This window comes from Heterodontus francisci, chromosome 1, assembly GCF_036365525.1.
Source record: "Heterodontus francisci isolate sHetFra1 chromosome 1, sHetFra1.hap1, whole genome shotgun sequence".
Lineage (NCBI taxonomy): Eukaryota > Metazoa > Chordata > Chondrichthyes > Heterodontiformes > Heterodontidae > Heterodontus > Heterodontus francisci.
This window is the reverse complement of record NC_090371.1, coordinates 63,794,219-63,816,553: the sequence shown is the minus strand read 5'-3', so window position 1 is coordinate 63,816,553 and position 22,335 is coordinate 63,794,219. Positions and strand designations below refer to the sequence as shown.

Below are 22,335 nucleotides of genomic sequence, written 5' to 3'. Positions count from 1 at the left end.
CAAAGGCTTTACTGCAGCCCGTATAGATAACATCCACTGCCCTTCCTTCATCAATCATCTTCGTCACTTCCTCAAAAAACTCAATCAAATTAGTAAGACACGACCTCCCCTTCACAAAACCATGCTGTCTCTCACTAATAAGTTCGTTTGTTTCCAAATGGGAGTAAATCCTGTCCCGAAGAATCCTCTCTAATAATTTCCCTACCACTGACCTAAGGCTCACCGGCCTATAATTTCCTGGATTATCCTTGCTACCCTTCTTATACAAAGGAATAACATTGGCTATTCTCCAGTCCTCTGGGACATCACCTGTGGCCAATGAGGATGCAAAGATTTCTGTCAAGGCCCCAGCAATTTCTTCCCTTGCCTCCCTCAGTATTCTAGGGTAGATCCCATCAGACCCTGGGGACTTATCTACCTTAATGCTTTGCAAGACACCCAACACCTCCTCCTTTTTGATAATGAGATGACTGAGACTATCTGCACTCCCTTCCCTCGGCTCATCATCCACCATGTCCTTCTCTTTGGTGAATACCAGTTATTCTCTGTGACCCTGTCCTATCAACACCTTCACCTTTGTTATCTCTTGCCCCACCCCTGCTTTACTTGCTTTAAACCTTTTACATTTCTAATATTTGTCAGTTCTGAAGAAGAGTCTCTGACCTGAAACGTTAACTCTGCTTCTCTCTGCACAGATGCTGCCAGCATTTCTTGTTTTTATTTTAGTTAAAGTTATAAACTGGGGGAGAGGCGATCTGGTGAAAGTGGACTGGATACAGCTACTGGAAGGAAAATCAGTGGCAAACTAGTGGGAGGCATTCAAAAGTGAGATTTTACAGGCACAGTGTAGGCATGTCCCCGCAAAGATAAAGGGTGGTACGACCAAATCTAGAAGCATACAGGGTATGTTGAAGCAGAAAAAGAAAGCTTATGACGATCACAAAAAACATACTCCTAGAGGAGTATAGAAAGTCCAGGGGTGAAGTAAAAAAGGAAATTAGAAAAGCAAAGAGTGGACGTTGTTATGACCAGACGAGAAAGATGTCTAGGGGTCTGTTCCTATCTTCACCTGGTCTTATTGTAACAGGTTTTAATTTTAAACACACTGTGTTTTGAGCTTCCCCTTTTTGAATTCTTGTTCACAGCTTTCCAATTATAAGACAAAGAAATGAGCACAAACAGGCTTTCTTTGGTTTAAAGAAGAAAAGTGAAATTTATTAAATTTACTTAAACTCTAATACGGTTCATGCCTACAGATATACAACATGCCCACGCTAGCATGCACACGTGATATACACATGCAGATAGGGCCAGAAAAAAGAAAGATAAAGTGAAACAGTTTGAGCTTGTTACTGTGCTTCGAGGTCGCTGTAGTCCTTGATTAAAGATATGGTCTTGCGTTTTGTTGGGGCCCAGTATTCTTCTTAAACCTTGTTCACATAGGAGACTTTTCTCTCTTTGAGTTTACGTGTCTTCTATGGTTTCCGAAGCTGGTGAGAGTGAGGTGAGGGCAGGAGGTAATTCTTGCTTTAGTTCCAGGATCACTGAGCGTTCAAATTCTAGTTTTCCAGTTTAAAACTCCCCTAGTTGGCCAGCAGATGGTCACGTGACTGACTGGTTTGACCAGGTCTCGAATGTGTATTGCGGCAGGGACTGGTTCCTTTGTTTCAACACCGTCTGTTGCTATGCAAATATCCTTCCAGCCAAAGGCTTGCAATTTTAAGTTTTAATGTTCATGTGGCGAAATCATGCGTGCCTCAGTCTTGGCAGTTGAGGGGGGATGGTGGGTGGCATTTGCCTGACAACATAAAAAAAATTGGTCGGTAAAATCAAGGAAAACCCAAAAATGTTTTATCGGTACATTAAGAGCAAGAGGATAACTGAGGAAAGGGTAGGGCCTATCAGAGATGTACAAGGGAACTTACAAGTGAACGCAGATGATGTGGGCGCAGGGTTCTTAATGAGTTTTTTGCCTCTGTCTTCACAAAGGAGAGGGATGTTGCAGACAGTGTAGTAAAAGAGGAGGAGTGTGAAATATTAGATATGATTACATAATCAGAGAGGAAGTACTAGAGGGCCTGACATCCATGAGAGTGGATAAATCATCAGGGCTGGATGGATTGCATCCCAGGTTGTTAAAGGAAGCCAGGGAGGAAATAGCGGATGCATTGAGGATCATCTTCAAATCCTCATTGGATACGGGTGAGGTGCCAGAGGATTAGAGGTCTGCGTACATTATACCATTGTTTAAAAAGGGTGCGAGGGATAGGCTGAATAATTATAGGCCTGTCAGTCTGACCTCGGTGGTGGGTAAATTATTAGAATCAATTCTGAGGGACAGGATAAACTGCCGCTTAGAAAGACAAGGTTTGATCAGCATGGATTTGTTTGGGGAAGGTCATGTCTGACTAACTTAATTGAATTCTTTGAGGAAGTAACAAGGAGGATGAGGGTAGTGCAGTGGATGTGGTCTACATGGATTTTTGTCCAAATGTCCTGCATGGCAGACTGATCAGTAAAATGAAAGCCCATGGGATACAAGGGAATGTGGCAGGTTGGATCCAAAATGGGCTCAGTGACAGGAAGCAAACGGTAATAGTCGACATAAATAAAAGCAAAATACTGCGGATGCTGGAAATCTGAAACAAAAACAAGAAATGCTGGATTCACTCAGCAGGTCTGGCAGCATCTGTGGAAAGAGCCGACAAATGTTTTTGTGAATGGAAAGCTGTTTCCAGTGGTGTTCCACAGGGCTCAGTATTGGGTCCCTTGCTGTTTGTGGTGTATATTAATGATTTGGACTTAAATGTGGGAGGCACGATTAGGAAATTTGCTGATGGTTGTGTAGTTGTTAGTGAAGAGGATGGCTGTATACTCCAGAATGATGTCAATGGTTGGTTGAGTGGGCGGAAAAGTGGCAAACGGAATTCAATCCAGAGAAGTGTGAGCTAATGCACTTGGGAGGGCAAATAAAGCGAAGGAATACACAATAAACAGGAGGACATTGAGAGGGATAGAAGAAGTGAGAGACCTTGGAGTGCATGTCCACAGGTCCCTAAAGGTGGCAGGACAGGTATATAAAGTGAAGGCGGCATATGGAATGCTTTCCTTTATTGGCTGAGGTATAGAATACAAAAGCAGGGGATGTAATGCTGGAACTGTATAAAACGCTGGTTTGGCCAGAGTTGGCGTATTGTGTACAGTTTGTGTTGCCACATTAGAGGAAGGACATAGTTGCTCTGGAGAGAGTGCAGAGGAAATTTACTAGAATGTTGCCAGGGTTTGAGAGTTGCAGCTATGAGGAAAGATTGGATAGGCTAGGGTTGTTTTCCTTAGAACAGAGGAGGCTGAGGGGTGACTTAATTGAGGTGTACAAAATTATGAGAAGCCTAGATAGACAGGAAGGACCTGTTTCCCCTAGCAGAGAGGTCAATTACCAGGAGGCACAGATTTAGGGTGATTGGTAGAAGGATTAGAGGGGCATGAGGAGAAGCTTTTTCACCCAGAGTGTGGTGGGTGTCTGGAATTCACTACCAGGAATGGTGGCGGAGGCAGAAACCCTCAATTCTTTTAAAAGGCACCAGGACATGCACCTGAAGTGCCGAAACCTGCAAGGCTGTAGACCAGGTGCTGGAAGGTGGAATTAGATTGGGCAGCCAGTTTTTTTGCCCAACATGGACACAACGGGCTAAATGGTTTCCTTCTGTGCTGTAATTTCTCTATGGTTCTATGGGATCCAGGGAAATGCAGCAAGGTGGATACAAAATTGGCTCAGTGGCAGGAAACAAAGGGTAATTGTTGACAGCTGTTTTAGCGACTGGAGGGCTGTTTCTAGTGGCATTCCGCAGGGCTCAGGACTGGGTCCCCTGCTTTTTGTGGTGTATATTAATGATTTGGATGTAAATGTAGGGGACATGATCAAGAAGTTTGCAGATGACACAAAGATTGGCTGTCTGGTAGCTAGCGTGGAGGATAGCTGAAGGCTGCAGGAAGATATTGATCATCTGGTCATATGGGCAGGAAAGTGCCAAATAGAATTCAACTTGGAGAAGTGTGAGGTGATGCATTTGGGAAGGTCAAACAAGGCAAAGGAGTACACGATTAATGGGAAAATACTGTGAAGTGGAGGATGTAAGGGACCTTGGAGTGAATGTCCACAGATCCCTGAAGGTAGCAGGACAGGACGATAAGGTGGTTATGAAGGCATATGGAATCCTTTCCTTTATTAGCCGAGGTATAGAATATAAGAGCAGGGAGGTTATGCTGGAACTGTATAACTCATTGGTCAGGCCACAACTTGAGTACTGTGTGCAGTTCTGGTCACCTCATTACAGAAAGGATGTATTTGCACTAGAGAGGGTACAGAGGAGATTTACGAGGATGTTGCCAGGACAGGAAAAATGCAGCTATAAGGCAAGATTGGATAGGCTGCGGTTGTTCGCCTTGGAACAGAGAAGGCTGAGGGGAGATCTGATTGAAATGTACAAAATTTTGAGGGGCTTGGATAGAGTGGAAGTGAAGGGCCTATTCACCTTAGCAGAGTGGTCAGTGACTAGGGGTCATAGATTTAAAGTGATTGGTAGACAAATTAGAGGGGAGATGAGGAAAAACTTTTTCACCCAGCGGGCGGTGATGGTCTGGAACTCACTGCCTGAAAGGGTAGTTGAGGCAGAGACCCTCAACTCATTCAAAAGGAGTCTGGTTATGCACCTCAAGTGCCGTAAGCGTCAGGGATACAGACCAAATGCTGGAAGGTGGGAATTAGAATAGGCTGGCACAGACACGATGGGCCAAGTGGCCTCTTTTTGTGCCTGATGCTTTCTATGATTCTATGATGGCAAAGCCCAGTGCACAAAAGACAAGGCTGAAGTGTTTTCAACCAATTTCAGACATAAGTGCCAAGTGAATAATTCATTTCTGCCTGCTCTTGAGAATCCATCACATATGCCAGTCTTCAGTCAATTCGAATCACTCTATGTGATATCAAGGAATGGCTGGCTGCACTGGGCACAGCAAAGGATATGGACTTCATCACCATCTCTGCTGTAGTGCTGAAGATTTGTGCTCCAGAACCAGCCGCAACTCTAGCCAAGCTTTTCCAGTACAGCTACGACAGCGCAATCTGCCCAACAATGTAGAAAATTGCCCAGAAATGCTCGGTCCACAAAAAGGACAAATCCAATCCGGCCAATTACCACTCCACCAGTCTGCTCTTAATCATCAGCAAAGTGATGGAAGGTGCCATCGACATTGCTATCAAGTAGCACTTACTCAGCAAAGAACCTGCTCATCGACGCTCAGTTGGATTCTGCCAGGACCGCTTGGCTCCAGACGTCCTAACAGCCTGGACTGAACTCCAGAGGTGAGATGAGAGTGACTACCCTTGATCAAGGCAGCATTTGACCGAGTGTGTCCCTTTGCTGATGAGTGTGTCCTCAGTACCTTGCTCTGCGGCAGCGAGACCTGGACAACGTATGTCAGCCAAGAGCAACGTCTCAACTCATTCCATCTTTGCTGCCTCCGAGGAATCCTTGGCATCAGGTGGCATGACCGTATCTCCAACGCAAAAGTTCTTGAGGCGGCCAACATCCCCAGCATATACACCCTGCTGTATCAGCGGTGCTCGAGATGGCTTGGCCATGTGAGCCGCATGGAAGATGGCAGGATCCCCAAGGACGCATTGCACAGCGAGCTCCTCATTGGTATCAGACCCACCGGCCGTCCATGTCTCCGCTTTAAAGACATCTACAAATGTGGCATGAAGTCCTGTGACATTGACCACAAGTCGTGGGAGTCAGTTGCCAGTAATCGCCAGAGCTGGCAGACAGCCATAAAGGCAGGGCTAAAGAGTGGCGAGTCGAAGAGACTTAGCAGTTGGCTGGAAAAAAGACAGAAGTGCAAGGAGAGAGCCAACTGTGTAACAGCCCCGACAACCAATTTTATCTGCAGCGCCTGTGGAAGAGTCCGTCACTCTAGAATTGGCTTTTATCGCCACTCCAGGCACTGCTTCACAAACCACTGACCACCTCTAGGCGCTTACCCATCGTCTCTCGAGACAAGGAGGTCAAAGAAGAAGGTATTAAGGAGCTCTAACAAAATATAAGTCAATGGGAATCATGGCGAAAACTCTCCACTGACTGGAGTCGTAGCTAGCTTAAAGGAAAATGCTTGTGGTTTTGTGGAGACAGGAATATGTACCATCTACAAGATGCTCTGCAACAACTCACCAACGCTTTTTTGGCAGCACCTCCCAAACCTGTGACCTCTACCACCTAGAAGGACAAGGATACCTCACCCATGGAAACACCATCAACACTCAGGTCCTCCCCAAGTCATGCACAAGCCTGACTTAGAAATATATATTGTTCTCTTGTCACTGTCAAAATCCTGAACTACCTCCTTAACAGTACCAAGGGATCACCTGCCACACATGGCCTGCAGCAGTTCAAGAATTCAGCTCACAACCACCTGCTCAAACACAATTAGGAATGGGTAATAACTGCTGGCCTTACCAGTGACACCCACATCCTGTGAACAGACTAAAAATATTGAGGTCTATGCCTTCAGCTGACTGGGCCCTATGCTCTGGAATTCCCTCGCTAAAGCTCTCTGTTGCTCTACCTACCTCTCCTCTTTCAAACCTACCTCTAAGAAAGTTTTTGGTCACCTGTCCCAATATCTCATGTAGCTTAATATCACATTTTGTTTGATAACAATTTTGTGAAGCGCCTTGGGACCTTTTACTACCTAAAGGCACTGTATAAATGCAAATTGTTGTTGTCAGAACACCATCACCACCAAATTGCTGTTCAGATCACAACGTTCCAACATAGGCACATTTCACCACTCCTTCATTGTCGGTGTCAAAATCCTGGAACTCCCTACCCAACAGTATTATAGGAGTACCTTCACCACATCGACTACAGTAGTTCAAGGTGGTTCACCACCACCTTCTCAAGGGAAACTAGGGATGGATAGTAAATGCTGACCTTGCCAATGATGCTTAATTTCTGAGAGTAAAAACTAAACATTTAGTTCAAAGCAACTAATTCAGGAGAGACGACAAAATATTGCCAAACAAAAAGGACGTTTTTTGTTAGGCAAGGAAACTAAGGATTATGAAGCCAAAGCAAATAGATGGGAGTTTAGATACAGATCTGCCGTGATCCATTTAAATGGCAGAACTGGTATGAAGGCTGAATGGCCTATTCCTGTTCCTCTGTTGCAAAAGGCAAGTTAACATTTTTGGTAACATCCTTTTCCAGAACACAGCTGTATATCTAAGATAGTTAAACTTTCCTTTCTCTTTAAAATTTCTGATTGCCCTGTATTCTGGCAGTATTTTCTGTTTTTGTTTCTCATTTAGTGTTGAGTTACTTTTATTAATTCATTAGAAAGCCACGTGGCACATTTCTGTGATTCATAACATTTCTCATTTTGTATCATATAAGATGATATTTTATATTTCTTTGTGATTTATGGTCACTTAAATTTGGTTAACACACTGAGCTAAGACTAGCCAGTTAGAATAGGACATCTGGAACACTGAAGCCACCTCTTTTGGTAGGTACCACAAATACCCCTCCATTGATACGGATTCCATCTCCCTCCGTGATCACTCACTCAAGCTGAACAGAGCTATGCACAAACTCAGCATTATTTGACTCAGTTGAGCTTCAAATCTTGCATCCTCTACATCTCCGCAACCACTTACTTCCCCCTCTGCTGCTCAAGCATGTTTTTTTGTCATCTCACTCAAGACTCCAATATATTTTCCTGCTGGTCTTGGATCATTCACTGTTCATAAATTCTAACTTGTTTAAAATGCAGCTGCCTGTGCAATACAGAGTATATTTACACAGTGCGGCACAGTGGCGCAGTGGTTAGCACCGCAGCCTCACAGCTCCAGGGACCCGGGTTCGATTCTGGGTACTGCCTGTGCGGAGTTTGCAAGTTCTCCCTGTGTCTGCGTGGGTTTTCGCCGGGTGCTCCGGTTTCCTCCCACATCCGAAAGACTTGCAAGTGATAGGTAAATTGGCTGTTGTAAATTGCCCCTAGTATAGGTAGGTGATAGGGAATATGGGATTACTGTAGGGTTGGTATAAATGGGTGGTTGTTGGTTGGCACAGACTCGGTGGGCCGAAGGGCCTGTTTCAGTGCTGTATCTCTAAATAAAAATAAAAACATCACATCCTTTCCTCATTAACCTAACCCGACTCAGTCTCTCAATGCATTCAATGTATAAAATTGTCATCTTCGTCTTCCAAGGCTCCAACAGTTTCCGACATATGTAATTTTCTCCACCCTCCCACATCCTTCAATCCATTGACTCTGGCCTCTTCTGCAATGTCCCCTCCATTTGCCACCGTGGTAGCAGGCCCTTCAATTATCCCATTCTCTTGAATTCTCTTCCTAAACCTCTCTTTCTTTACTTCCTGCTCAGTTTGAAAACCTTTTCAAAACCTTTCCTTTGAAGCTGGGTCAATCACCTCTCCTAACCCTCATCCATAGGTTACCTCAGGCCTCATGTAGATGTTCCAGTACAGAACTCTGGGAAACAATATGCATCACAATCCACCAATTAAAAGTACATTCCCTTTATCCGTACCCTCTGTTTCCCATCTCGCAAACAATTTTAAATCTATGTCCTAAAGTTATTGCCAATTCCATATTGTTGTAGGGTATTCCCAAATGCAGAGGCACCTGTAGTAAATATCATAATGTTTAAATATTATTTGAGTAACCAGTAACATATAATCTTAGTGAACAGTGAGCAGGTTGCAAAGCACCATGGGGCTCAGTTAACTTGACCACATTCCACAGGAGCTGAATAATCCAATCTCAAACAAAAGCTAATTAAATGAAAAGCAGACTTCCTTGTGGAATGCTGACAAAGGTACCAGCCTGTAACGAGGTTAAGATAAGGTGGGATGCGTTCATGAGAACCAAGGATGATAGATAAGGGGGAATGGAAAACATCATGGGTAATCCCCTATCTGTGTATGGGCTGGTCATGCAGCCCCTCTATGCCTAGTAACCGCTTCTATTGGCTCTAATAATCAATGTATACAATCTATAATCGTTGTGATTGGACCATGTCCAGCCGGGATGGGCTGAGTAACTGTTTGAAAATATATAAGTATGGATGATTTTCCTTTGTTCAGTGGAGAGGCATCTGGACAGCCCAGTGACCTGCTCCCCGCTGGCGTAACTCAATAAACTGTTTGACATTGGAGCAGACCTGAGTGTCGAGTGATTCTTCTAGATTCATTCCCGCTAACACATGTACTCACTTTTACTAATATCATCTTGTGTGGAATCTCATCAAATACCTTTAGGAAGTCCATATAGGTAACAGCCATGGACACCTCTGCTGTTCACCTAGTTATTGGCGTCCTCAAAATTAATTTATTTTTTATTCGTTCGGGGGATGCAGGCATCGCTGGCGAGCTAGCTTTTATTGCCTATCCCCAATTGCCCTTGAGGTGGTGGTGGTGAGCTGTCTTCTTGAACTGCTACAGTCCTTGGGGTGTAGGTTTATCCCTCAATCAACATTACAAAAAGATTGTCTGATCATTATCACATTATTGTTTGTGGGAGCTTGCTGTGTGTAAATTGGCTGCTGCGTTGCCTACATTAGAACAGTGACTACACTTCAAAAGTACTTCATTGGCTGTAAAGTGCTTTGAGACATCCAGTGGTTGTGAAAAGCTCAAGATAAATGCAAGTCCTTTTTTATGAACAACATTTACATCCTCAGGTGTAACGTCTGGCGATACTCCATCAATCAATACCAATATTTTTGTGAACTACATCTACCTCTAACTCCAGTCCTTTATTCTTGATCTTGTGGTTGTATATATTTGTATCAGATGGTTGTGCATTCAAGTCCTCCCCCAGATTGGAGCATATAATCTATGATAAGGGACTGCTGCACTGTTGGAGCTGCTATTTTTTCAATGACGTTAAACTGAGGCTTCATTTGCAGTCTGAGGTGAATGTTAAAGATCCCATGGCACTCATGGGGGAAGTACAATCCAGTCTCCTGGCCAATAATTATCCCTCAATCAATATTGTTTAAAAAAAAAATCTAGTCATTATCTCAATGCTGCTTATGGGAGTTTGTTGTGTGCATATTGGCTGCAGCATTTCCTAAATTACAAGTTACTTGTTTGTAAATCGCTTTGGGATGTCATGAGGTGAAATATACTATATAAATGCAAGTTCTTTCTTCAAAAACATTTAAGCCACTCTCTCACAACATTCCTTTTATTTCATCTTTTTGCTATTAATTTTCCTCTTGTTTTTTTATCATTCTCCCTCTATCCTACAAAATAAATTCTATCCTCTGCCATATTTAGCCTCTGATGACACTGGTACCAATCTAGTTTAGTGAAGTACATTGCATCTGAATAACTTGACCTGGTTCTTAGAATTTCTCCTCCTTTCCATTCCATTTGCCCCAATATGTGTTCATTTATTTAATCTGTTCCACCTAAATTCTCCCAGCGCATGACACTGTTAGTACAATCCTTGAGCTCTAGATTCCAACAACTTAAACTCTCTCTGCAAGGTCTCTCTTGTACTGTTTCCTATGTCATTGGTTCCTATTGGGTTTCCCTCAAAATGAAGAAATCTGTGCCATTCTCACGTCCCTCTTTGTTTGAGTAACATGCAATAAGCAACATTAAGCATTATTCTGAGGACTTTCACATGGCAGTCACGTTAAAGTATCACAAACATTATGACTCAAGTGTACAAGGAAGTCTTTAATAACAAACAATTATAAAGAAAATACATTGGAAAGAAATACAAGGATTACAATACATTAATTTTACTTAAAATGCTGTAATATAGGCAGTTGCAATAAATATGCTTTCAATAGAGTGGCTTATTGCCTGTGCATTGCCAATAGTGTAGCTGAACTTGTAAAATATTCTGAAATACAAGTGCCCTATGTTCTTCAACAAAGTTTGCAAGACATAACATTTGATACAGACCCCAGTTGTGTGTCCTTATCGCAGTGCAACTTACCATAATTCAGCATTTCAAAAAATATTGTTTGTGGCAAGGGGGTTGGAGGAAGAACAGGCATCATCATGGCTACCTATGTGCTATCTTTAATAACTTCTATTGAACTTTTCACTAGAGCAGGCAGTATTGGAGTATTTTGTAAGCCATTCTGCACAAGAATTGTGTTAGGTTCCATCTTAGAGGTCTATCTATATATGCATTACACACACACACACACACACAGGATACAGCTTTGTACAATAGCAAAGCTTTTAACTAAGATGGACACAAAGGATTTCATTCGGCCATAAACTGTGGAATATCCTGCAGTAAATGTCTTTCAGATAAAGAAGCCCTGAGAATGCAAACGGTTATACATTAGTCTTAGTGTGGTTTAATCCTAGCCATGCTTGATAAGCAGAACCCCACACAGCACTTGAAAGGCTGAAGAATAAAAACAAACTCACATAACTACAATATCCTTCAAATCTTCTGGTGCTATAAAAATACTTGCATTTTACATAATTTTCTATCCAAATATTCTAATACATGAAAAATTAATGTCCAATCACTACTATAAATTATATTTTCTGTAGAATCATTTCAGGACCTCCAATGACTTAGTTCTACATGCATCACCATGTGTGGCCTTAGCCATGTAGCCCAGAAAGGCCCTTGATTCCATCACTGATTAGTCCTGAGTTAGCTGATATCAGTCAGGATGTTACAATTGACCTGAGCGCCCCTTGGGAGACAAGAGAGGGGAAAAAAAACTACCAAAATTCCTGCCCAAATCACTATATTGTGAGCCTCTGCAGGAAAGTTTGTGCCTGGATGCTAGAGAGAACCAGATCAAGCTCACCTTGATCAGTGGAATATCTTCCCAGAGGTCACTAGCTACTTGAGAGATTATGGAGAACATGCATTCTAGTATAAAAGCAAAATACTGCGGAAGCGAGAAATCTGGAATAAGAACAGAAAGTGCTGGAAATAGAACAAAAACTCTGATGAAGGGTCACAGACCTGAAACGTTAACTCTGCTTCTCTCTCCACAGATGCTGCCAGACCTGCTGAGTATTTCCAGCACTTTCTGTTTTTATTTTATATTACATAACATGCATTCTAGCATTGAGTCAGCGTCGCCAATGGAAAAATCTGAAAAAGGCCATATAGAAGGAATTTTTTTTTCTCCCTGCCTGCTGATCTTCCAGGTTTGGCTTCCTCTAGCTACAGAATTTTGTACACAATTTCATGTCCTAAATAGAAACATTATACAACATGATTGGGTCAATAATGTTGCTGCTTTGATGGTTCATATTAATCTATCGTATACTGACTGCAGCATTGAACTTCAGGACTATCAATTAAATTTACCAAATACTATTATTCAGTATCTGTAGAAAAGTTATAGCACCTGGCAAAGAAAAATCTAAATTCTGTGTTTTCACTTGTATTTTAAGTGTTATGCACATTATTTGAAGAATGGTTGTTTTGCAGAGTTTTAATTCAAACTGACAATAAAGTAACTCACTGAGTAAATTACTGGGACCTGGGTTAAAAACATCCATTATGAACCAAGTTGTTTTAACAGCAGATTCCTCCACCTCGATTGGAGAAATAGGTTAAATTATCCTTCAATGCAAATTTATAACCAATAATTCGCAAATAGCTTGAAATTACATATGTTAACAATCCCAATGGAACAATGCACAATATAAATCTGTGATCTCTATGAATCCTTCATTATTCCATGTTTTAATTTGATTGTTCAGATAATGATATTCTGAACATGAAGAAATAACTGCTTTGTTTGATGCACAGGTTCAATTGCAAGTTCTTGTTCCTACAAAGATACATAACTTCAAGATGGCTTGTATTCAGCTTTTCATTCTTCCTGGAGAATACCACCCAACCATCCCCCGCCAAAAAACAAACTGCATTATAAATAAGATGTAGGACCTTTCCTTGGTTTACATTAAAATGCAATTTCAGAGCAATATTATTCTATGTTTTCCCAACTAATTTTAACCATATAAAAGGGAATGGAATTTCCAATATTTAAATATTCCATATTGCTAATTCTAGTTAGATGTATACATAATTTGATCTGGAGAGGGAATAAAAGACCAATCAGTCTGAAAAGGTCCAGTGATAGTGTAACTTATTTACTTAAGATGTAACTCGTGCAATAATTACGTTTATTTTATTGAATATCCCTCAAGACAATGAGCTTCAAATGTAAAGTTCTAGGTTGTTAATCATATAATAATGCTTTTACTTTCTCACTGAATGTCAAGATGTGACACTTTAATGAATGCATAAAAATATGTGGCATGCATATCTGCACATTGGTTTTAGCTACTCTTAAAGGTATTGTTCAGTTCTATATGCAAAAAATTATGAATGTTGTAAAAAAAGTAGAACCCTTTTAAGATTATAACTAATTTGTTAGTTATGATATAAAGTAGGCTGCAACATAAGGGATTTTACAGTAAGTAAAAAAAATAGTCTCAGATCATTTAATTACGACTTTGACACTTAACTACACAAATGTTATGAGAATTATTATTCAGCTGCATCTTTGGATACATTTATAAAAATTTACTGCATAAAATTGTATTTAAATAATTAACTGAAAAAAGCTAGACACCTCAGCTACCCTATCTCAAACCTTTAACAAGTATGCTTTCTCATTTTCAGAACAACAGTATAAGTAAGGCCCCTTTGCTACTAACTAACGGAGAAGAGGAGGCATCGGTTAACTCTATTTTTCAAATGGCGTAAAATATCTTTGTTGCAAAAGTAGTACAAGCTAATGTTTAATTTATGTAAACCAAATATATATGGTTTTAGGAAAACTTGTTATTGAGTACAAGAAATTGCATCTCGACTTCTCTCCATCATTGAAATTACAAGAGCAGGAGTGGGGGCAGTGAATGCAAAATTACTGAAAAAAACTAGTAGCATTCATAATTGAGATTTGGAGAGACTCACAGTGCAAAAGAGGCCAAGTACACAGAACAGGAATGGCAAAACTCCACAGACTAAGCTGCCAAGACCAAGGATACAGCCAACATGGTGAAAGCATCGAAGATGCCAAGAGCTGAACTAATCCAAATTTAGGACTTCCAGCAATAATCAAAAAGTCACATGAAAAATTTTATTGATCACAGCAGAGATTTTCATGTGACCACTTTCTACTCATTCCTGGAAACTTTCTCTATACTTAGTCTCTTAGTACTCCAACCCAGGTTTTTTCAGCTAAATTGCCATTTATTGCCTTTTTTTCTCTGTAGTTTGCACTGTTTTCCCCTAGCAGTACCAACACTGCTGCAATGTGGACATCTGTAAGTCAAGTTTAGGATGACAAAATGGCATTAGCTTCTCCAGTGCATTCAATGTTTCCTATGTATCCCATGATAACATGCATTAGTCTATTGTGCAATTGAACTAGTAAATATCTGATGCTAGATGTGTTTGTTTCTGGTTATTCATACCATTACCCTAACCACAATGTATCATGATCTTGCATTTCTAATGGCATGTTCAACAAACTGAATTAAATCCATTAACAAATGTGACAACAATAAAGCTCTACAAAGTAGTTTGTTCCCATAAAATATCGCTATGGGCATTTTAGTACAAACATATTGACTACATTTTTTTTTTTATAATAAGGTACACAGAATTATTACGTAGAACAAAGCAAGCTCCTGTAAACTATTTCTTTCTGCTGTTTTAATAGTCAATTATCCCAACCTCATTCTTTTTAAACAGTAGTGGCAATTGAATATTAGACAAAGATTGGCTATGTAATGTAACATAGAATTACTTCATTTGTGTCCGAGTTTTGCACATTGTCAAAATCTGTTTCAGAGCCTTCTGAACATCTTCATCCATTTGACCCTGGAAATAGGTTTTAAAAAAAGTTAGACCAAGAATAAAACTATATGCTACATTTATCATTTTTGGCCCCAAGACATAGGAAGAATCGAGTTCCTGCAAAGGGAATTTGAAGAATCAGGTTCTCGAACAGGATTGCAAGATCAGTGGTAGATAAACTATTGGAAAATATTCTGAGGGACAGGATTAATCAGGGGTAGTCAGCATGGCTTATCAGGGGGAGATCATGTCTAACAAACTTGACTGAATTTTTCGAGGTGACTAGATGCGTAGATGAGGGTAAAGCAGTTGATGTAGTCTACATGGACTTCAGTAAGGCCTTTGATCAGGTCCTGCATGGGAGATTGGTTAAGAAGGTAAGAGCCTGTGGGATCCAGGGCACTTTGGCAAATTGGATCCAAAATTGGCTTAGTGGCAGGAGGCAGAGGGTGATGGTCGGTTGTTTTTGCGAGTCGAAGCCTGTGACCAGTGGTGTACCGCAGGGATTGGTGCTGGGACCCTTGCTGTTTGTAGTAGACATTAATGATTTAGATGTGAATATAGGAGGTGTGATCAGTAAGTTCGCAGATGACAAGAAAATTGCTGATGTCGTAAATAGTGAGGAGGAAAGCCTTAGATTGCAGGACGATATAGATGGGCTGGTAAGATGGACAGAGCAGTGGCAAATGGAATTTAATCCTGAGAAGTGTGAGGTGATGCATTTTGGGAGGACTAACAAGGCAAGGGAATATACAATAGATGGTAGGACCCTCGGAAGTACAGAAGGTCAAAGGGACCTTGGTGTACTTGTCCATAGATCACTGAAGGCAGCAGCAGAGGTAGGTAAGGTGATTAGGAAGGTATATTGGATACTTGCCTTTATTAGCCGAGGCATAGAATATAAGAGCAGGGAGGTTATGATGGTGCTGTATAAAATGCTAGTTAGGCCACAGCTGGAGTACAGTGTACAGTTCTGGTCACCACACTATAGGAAGGATGTGATTGCACTGGAGAGGGTGCAGAGGAGATTCACCAGAATGTTGCCTGGGCTGGAGCATTTCAGCTATGAAGACAGACTGAAAAGGCTAGGGTTGTTTTCCATACAGCGAGAAGGTTGAGGGGGGACCTGATCGAGGTATTCAAAATTATGAGGGGCATTGATAGGATAGATAGGAAGAAACTGTTTCCATTAGCGAAGGGATCAATAACCAGGGGGCATAGATTTAAGGTAAGAGGCAGGAGGTTTAGAGGGGATTTGAGGAAAAAAAATTTCACCCAGAGGGTGGTTGGAATCTGGAACACACTGCCTGAAGGGGTGGTAGAGGCAAGAATCTTCACAACACTTAAGATGTATTTATATGTGCACTTGAAACACCATAGCAAACAAGGATCCGGGCTAAGTGCTGGAAAATGGGAGTAGGATAGGTGCTTGATGGACGGCACAGACACGATGGGCCGAAGGGCCTGTTTCTGTGCTGTATAACTCTATGACTCTTAGGAGTACCAATCTCAGGATAACTCCTGGTTCGGTGTACATAATGGGCAAGCTTCACCTAACTTAGGTAAGCAGTTTCTCCTCATATGCTCTATCAAACACCCACACATAATTTTGAACACCTCTATCAAATTTCCCCTTAACCTTCTCTGCTCTCCACAAAACTGAAGTTCCTTATTCTCGGTACCATTCTGCACCCATTCCAAAGCTTTGACATCCTTCCTAAAGTGTGATCCCCAAAATTAGACACAATCCCCTAGCTAGTGACTTATAAAGGTTTACCATAACTTCCTTCCTTTTGTACTCTATTGGTAATTTTAATCCCCCAAAATGGGTGGGTTGGGTTGGATAGGAAATAAAAATGTTAAAAATTTCAAATATGACCTTAACATGCCTCACATCTATTCATTTCCAATACAAGGGCAGGCGACCAATCTGTTCTCAGGAGACTGGTCGTGATTGAAACGTTTTAAGGAAGATGTTTGTCCATTTTAAGGTTACTATTTAGAACTACAGTAAGCCGGATTTCCCTGGTCTTGGGAAACCTGGCAAGAAAAAGGAGGCAAAATGTTATGGATCCATGAAGTAAGTGCCTTTACACCACTGTTTGTGCAGGAGCAGCAAGAATGTTTTCTTCAAGTCCAACAAGCTGTCCCAAAAACTTTCAATTACTTCACACCCCCCCCACCTTTTTTTTTTACCGCACAATCTCTTTCCCCCACTGCCCCTACAACCACTAGAGCTACCTGCTCCTTGGCTGCGGCTTTGTGCCACAGCCTTTTTCATGTCTGACATGCAGGCAAACCTATCAATCAGGCTAGGGAACCTGGGAAAAAGAATTCACACTGCACTTCCAGGTTTCCAGATCATAAATCTTCTACCTGCTGTTCAAAAACCCGCCGTGGTAAAACATCAGAGCCTATGTCTCTAATTATGAAGTCAAGGTACGAGTAACTGGGCTATAATAGGTGATTTTAATATCTCAAGGTTCTTTCTTTTGGGCCTCCTTATCTCGAGAGACAATGGATACGCGCCTGGAGGTGGTCAGTGGTTTGTGAAGCAGCGCCTGGAGTGGCTATAAAGGCCAATTCTGGAGTGACAGGCTCTTCCACAGGTGCTGCAGAGAAATTTGTTTGTTGGGGCTGTTGCACAGTTGGCTCTCCCCTTGCGCCTCTGTCTTTTTTCCTGCCAACTACTAAGTCTCTTCGACTCGCCACAATTTAGCCCTGTCTTTATGGCTGCCCGCCAGCTCTGGCGAATGCTGGCAACTGACTCCCACGACTTGTGATCAATGTCACACGATTTCATGTCGCGTTTGCAGACGTCTTTATAACGGAGACATGGACGGCCGGTGGGTCTGATACCAGTGGCGAGCTCGCTGTACAATGTGTCTTTGGGGATCCTGCCATCTTCCATGCGGCTCACATGGCCAAGCCATCTCAAGCGCCGCTGACTCAGTAGTGTGTATAAGCTGGGGATGTTGGCCGCTTCAAGGACTTCTGTGTTGGAGATATAGTCCTGCCACCTGATGCCAAGTATTCTCCGAAGGCAGCGAAGATGGAATGAATTGAGACGTCGCTCTTGGCTGGCATACGTTGTCCAGGCCTCGCTGCCGTAGAGCAAGGTACTGAGGACACAGGCCTGATACACTCGGACTTTTGTGTTCCGTGTCAGTGCGCCATTTTCCCACACTCTCTTGGCCAGTCTGAACATAGCAGTGGAAGCCGTCCCAACAAGCTGTCCCAAAAACTTTCAATTACTTCACACCCCCCCCACCTTTTTTTTTTAACCGCACAATCTCTTTCCCCCACTGCCCCTACAACCACTAGAGCTACCTGCTCCTTGGCTGCGGCTTTGTGCCACAGCCTTTTTCATGTCTGACATGCAGGCAAACCTATCAATCAGGCTAGGGAACCTGGGAAAAAGAATTCACACTGCACTTCCAGGTTTCCAGATCATAAATCTTCTACCTGCTGTTCAAAAACCCGCCGTGGTAAAACATCAGAGCCTATGTCTCTAATTATGAAGTCAAGGTACGAGTAACTGGGCTATAATAGGTGATTTTAATATCTCAAGGTAGACTATGATAAAAGTAACTTATTTTGTCACAGTGATAAATACCATTTAGAATGCATCGAAGGTCAAAATGTTTCCAACCCAGAAAGGAAAGAAGCACTGTTTGATTTAGATATGGGAAATGAAATGGGACAAAAACAGATATAACACGCAAACAACTGGGAAGTAGCAACTAGAACTTAGGTTTAATGTGAAATTAGAAAAGGAAAATAAAGAACCAAAGATAAGGGATCAAGAGAACATCGACTGGTGCAATAGGAGGACATGTGGCAGATGAAATTTAATGCAGAGAAGTGTGAAGTGATACATTTGTGGTAGGAAGAACAAGGAAGCGCAATATAAAATAAAGGATACAATTCTAAAGAGGGTGCAGGAGCAGAGGGATCTGGGGGTATATGTGCAAAAATTGTTGATGGCAGTGGGGCAGTTTGAGAAAGTGGTTAATAAGGCATACAAGTTCCTGGGCTTCATAAATAGAGGGATAGAATACAGAAGCAAGGAAGTCATGTTAAGAAAGGTACTGCAATAACTGTGGGCAAATTTAATCTTCATAAAGATAGGGCAAATCAAATTGGCAAAGATAGCCTTGAGGATGAGTTCATAGAGTGTACTCGGGACAGTTTCTTAGAATAATACGTTGTGGAGCCAACCAGGGAACAACCTATTTTAGACCTGGTAATGTGTAATAAGCCAGTATATAGTAGTAAATAGTAAAGAATCCTCTAGGGAGAGTGATCATAACATGATGAATTTCACATTCAGTTTGAGGGTGAGAAACTTGGGTCTGAAACTAGTGTCTTAAACTTGAATAAAGGCAATACAAAGGTATGAAGGCAAAGTTGGCTAAAGTGGACTGGGAAAATAGGTTTAAAGGCAAGACGGTAGATAAGCAGTGGCAGACACTTAAGGAGGTATTTCATAACTCTCAACAAAGGTGTATTCCATTGAGAAAAAGACTCTACGAGAAGGATGAAATATCCATGGCTAACTAAGGAAGTTAAGAATGGTATCAAATTGAAAGAAAAGGCATACAATGCTGTGAAGATTAGTGGTAGGCCAGACAATTGAGAAAATTTTAGAAACCAGTAAAGGATGACTAAAAAAAAAAGGGAGAAGTTAAAATATGAGAGTAAACTAACAAGAAATCTAAAAACTGACAGACAGAGCTTCTACAAGTATATAAAAAGGAAGAGAGTAGCTAAAATAAATGTTGGTCTCTTAAGAGAATGAGACTGGGCAATTAATAATAGGAAACAAGGAAATGGCAGAGACTTTGAACAAGTAATTTGCATTTGTCTTCATGGTCTAAGACATTAAAAGCATCCCAAGAATAGTAGAAAATTAAGGGGCAAAAGGGAGGAAGAAGCTTGAAACAATCACTTTCACCAGAGAAAAAGTACTAGGAAAACTAATGGGACTAAAGGCTGACAAGTCCCTTGGACCAGATGACTTGCATTCTAAGGTCTTAAAAGAAGTGGGTGCAGAAATAGTGAATGCACTGGTGTAATCTTCCCAAAATTCCTAGATTCTGGAAGGTCCCAGCAGATAGGAAATATGCAAATGTAAGACCCCTAATCAAGAAAGCAGGAAGACAGAAAGCAGGAAACTATAGGCCAGTTAGCCTAATGTCTGTTATAGGGAAACTGCTGGAATCCATTATTAAGGAAGTAGTAGTAGGACATTTAGAAAATCATAATGCAATCAGGCAGAGTCAACATGGTTTTATGAAAGGGAAGTCATGTTTGACAAATTTATTAGAGCTCTTTGAGCATGTAACAAGCAGGGCGGATAAAGGGGAACCAGTATATATAGTATACTTGGATTTCCAAAAGGCATTAGATAAGGTCCACATAAAAGGTTTCTGCAGAAGAGAAGAGCTTGTGGTGTTGTGGGGTAATACATTAGCATGGATAGAAGATTGGCTAACTAACAGGAAACAGAGTTGGGATAAATGGATCATTTTCAGGTTGGCAAACTGTAACTAGTGAGGTGCCACAGGTATCCGTGTTGGGCTCTCAACTATTTACTATCTATATTAATGACTTGGATGAAAGGAGAGTGTATTGTAGCCAAATTTGCTGATGATATAAAGATAGGTGGTAAAGCAAGTTGTGAGGAGGACAAAGAGTCTGCAAAGGAATATAGATAGGTTAAGTGACTGGACAAAAATTTGGGAGATGGAGTATAATAGGGGAAAATGTGAAGTTATCCACTTTGGGGGAAAGAATAGAAAAGCAGATTATTTAATTGTAGAAACACTGCAGAATGCTGTGGTACAAAGGGATCTGGGTGTCCTTGTACAGGAATCACAAAAAGTTAGCATGCAAGTAATTAGAAAGGCAAATGGAATACTGATCTTTATTGCTAGGGGATGGAGTATAAAAGTAGGGAAGTCTTGCTACAACTATACAGGGCGTTGGTGAGACCACACTAGAGTACTGCGTACAGTTTTGGTCTCCTTATTTAAAGAGGAATATACTTGCATTGCAGGCAGTGCAGAGGTGGTTAATTCCTGGGATGAAGAGGTTGTCTTATGAGGAAAGGTTGAGCAGCTTGGGCCTATATTCATTAGAGTTTAGAAGAATGAGAGGTGATCTTATTGAAACATGCATGATTCTGAGTTGGCTTGACAGGGTAGATACTGAGAGGATGTTTCCCCTTCTAGGGGAATCTAGAATTAGGGCACACAGATTCAGAAAAAAAGGGTCTCCCATTTAAGATGACGAGGAGGAGGAATTTCTTCTCTGAGGATTGTTAATCTTTGGAATTTTCTACCCCAGAGAGCAGTGGAAGCTGGGTCATTAAATATATTCAAGGTTGAGTCGGACAGGTTTTTGATTTATAAGGGAGTCAAGGGTGATGGAGGGCAGGCAGGAAAGTGGAGTTGAGGCCACAATCAGATCAGCCATGATCCTATTGCATGGCAGAGCAGGCTTGAGGGGCCAAATGGCCTACTCCTGCTCCTATTTCTTATGTGATGTTCTTACCTTTATAAAACACAGGTTCAGCCTCAACTGGAGTACTGTATCCAATTCTCGGTGCCACACTTTTAGGAAGGATTTGAAGGCATTGGAGAGGATGCAGAAAAGATTTACAAGAATGCTGCCAGGGATGAAGGGCTTCAGTTAAGTGGATAGATTGGAGAAGAGAACGTTGAGAGGAGATTTGATAGAGGTGTCCAAAATCATGAGGGGCCTGGAGAGAAACTATTCCCATTGGCGGAAGAGTCGAGAATCAGAGGGCATTTGATGCAAGGTGAATGGCAAACGAGCCAAAGGCAACATGAGGATAAACTTTTTTATGCAGCGAGTGTGGTTAGGATCTGGAATGAAAAGCCCGGGACTGTGGTGGAGACAGATTCAATCATGGCTTTCAAAAAGGAACTGGATAATTATCTGAAGAGGCCTAGAATGGACACAACAGGCCAAATGGCTTTCTTCTGTGCTGCAACCATTCTATGATTCTATGGCTCCATGAAAATGAAAAAGGAGCACATTAATAATTATAATACATGAATAAAGAGATTAAAAGTAAACTGAAATTAAAAGTGATGCATGTGATAAAATTAGACCTACCAATACAATGTAATGGTGAGGTGAAATGGGAGATTAGTAGGGCTAAAAGTGAATATGAAGAGAGATTGGTAGATATTAGAAAAAGAAAACAGTCTTGTTTGAAAAGTAGAAAAATTAAAAGTAGGTTAAGACCACTGAAATAGTGGAAATGTAGCCATGGAGGATGAGGAAAGCTGATGGCGTAATGGTAATGTCACTGAGCTAGTAATCCAGAAGTCCAGGCAATGCCCTGGGGAAACAGGTTCAAATCCCACCATGGCAGTTGGTTGAATTTAAATTCAATTAATTAAAAAT

At 41.4% G+C, this 22,335-nt stretch overlaps 1 protein-coding gene across 5 annotated transcripts in view; it reads right to left on the bottom strand.

Annotated features, from left to right (window-relative positions):
* Window positions 1-10,749: 10,749 nt before the first annotated feature.
* rai14 (retinoic acid induced 14) overlaps window positions 10,750-22,335 on the bottom strand; it is a 325,587-nt gene continuing 314,001 nt past the window's right edge. For all 5 annotated transcript variants that reach the window (XM_068031268.1, XM_068031277.1, XM_068031259.1 and 2 more), the window contains one exon: window positions 10,750-14,919. In XM_068031268.1, coding sequence (XP_067887369.1) covers window positions 14,842-14,919 — 78 coding nt within the window. In that variant the 3' untranslated portion in view covers window positions 10,750-14,841. The remainder of the gene's footprint in view (window positions 14,920-22,335) is intronic.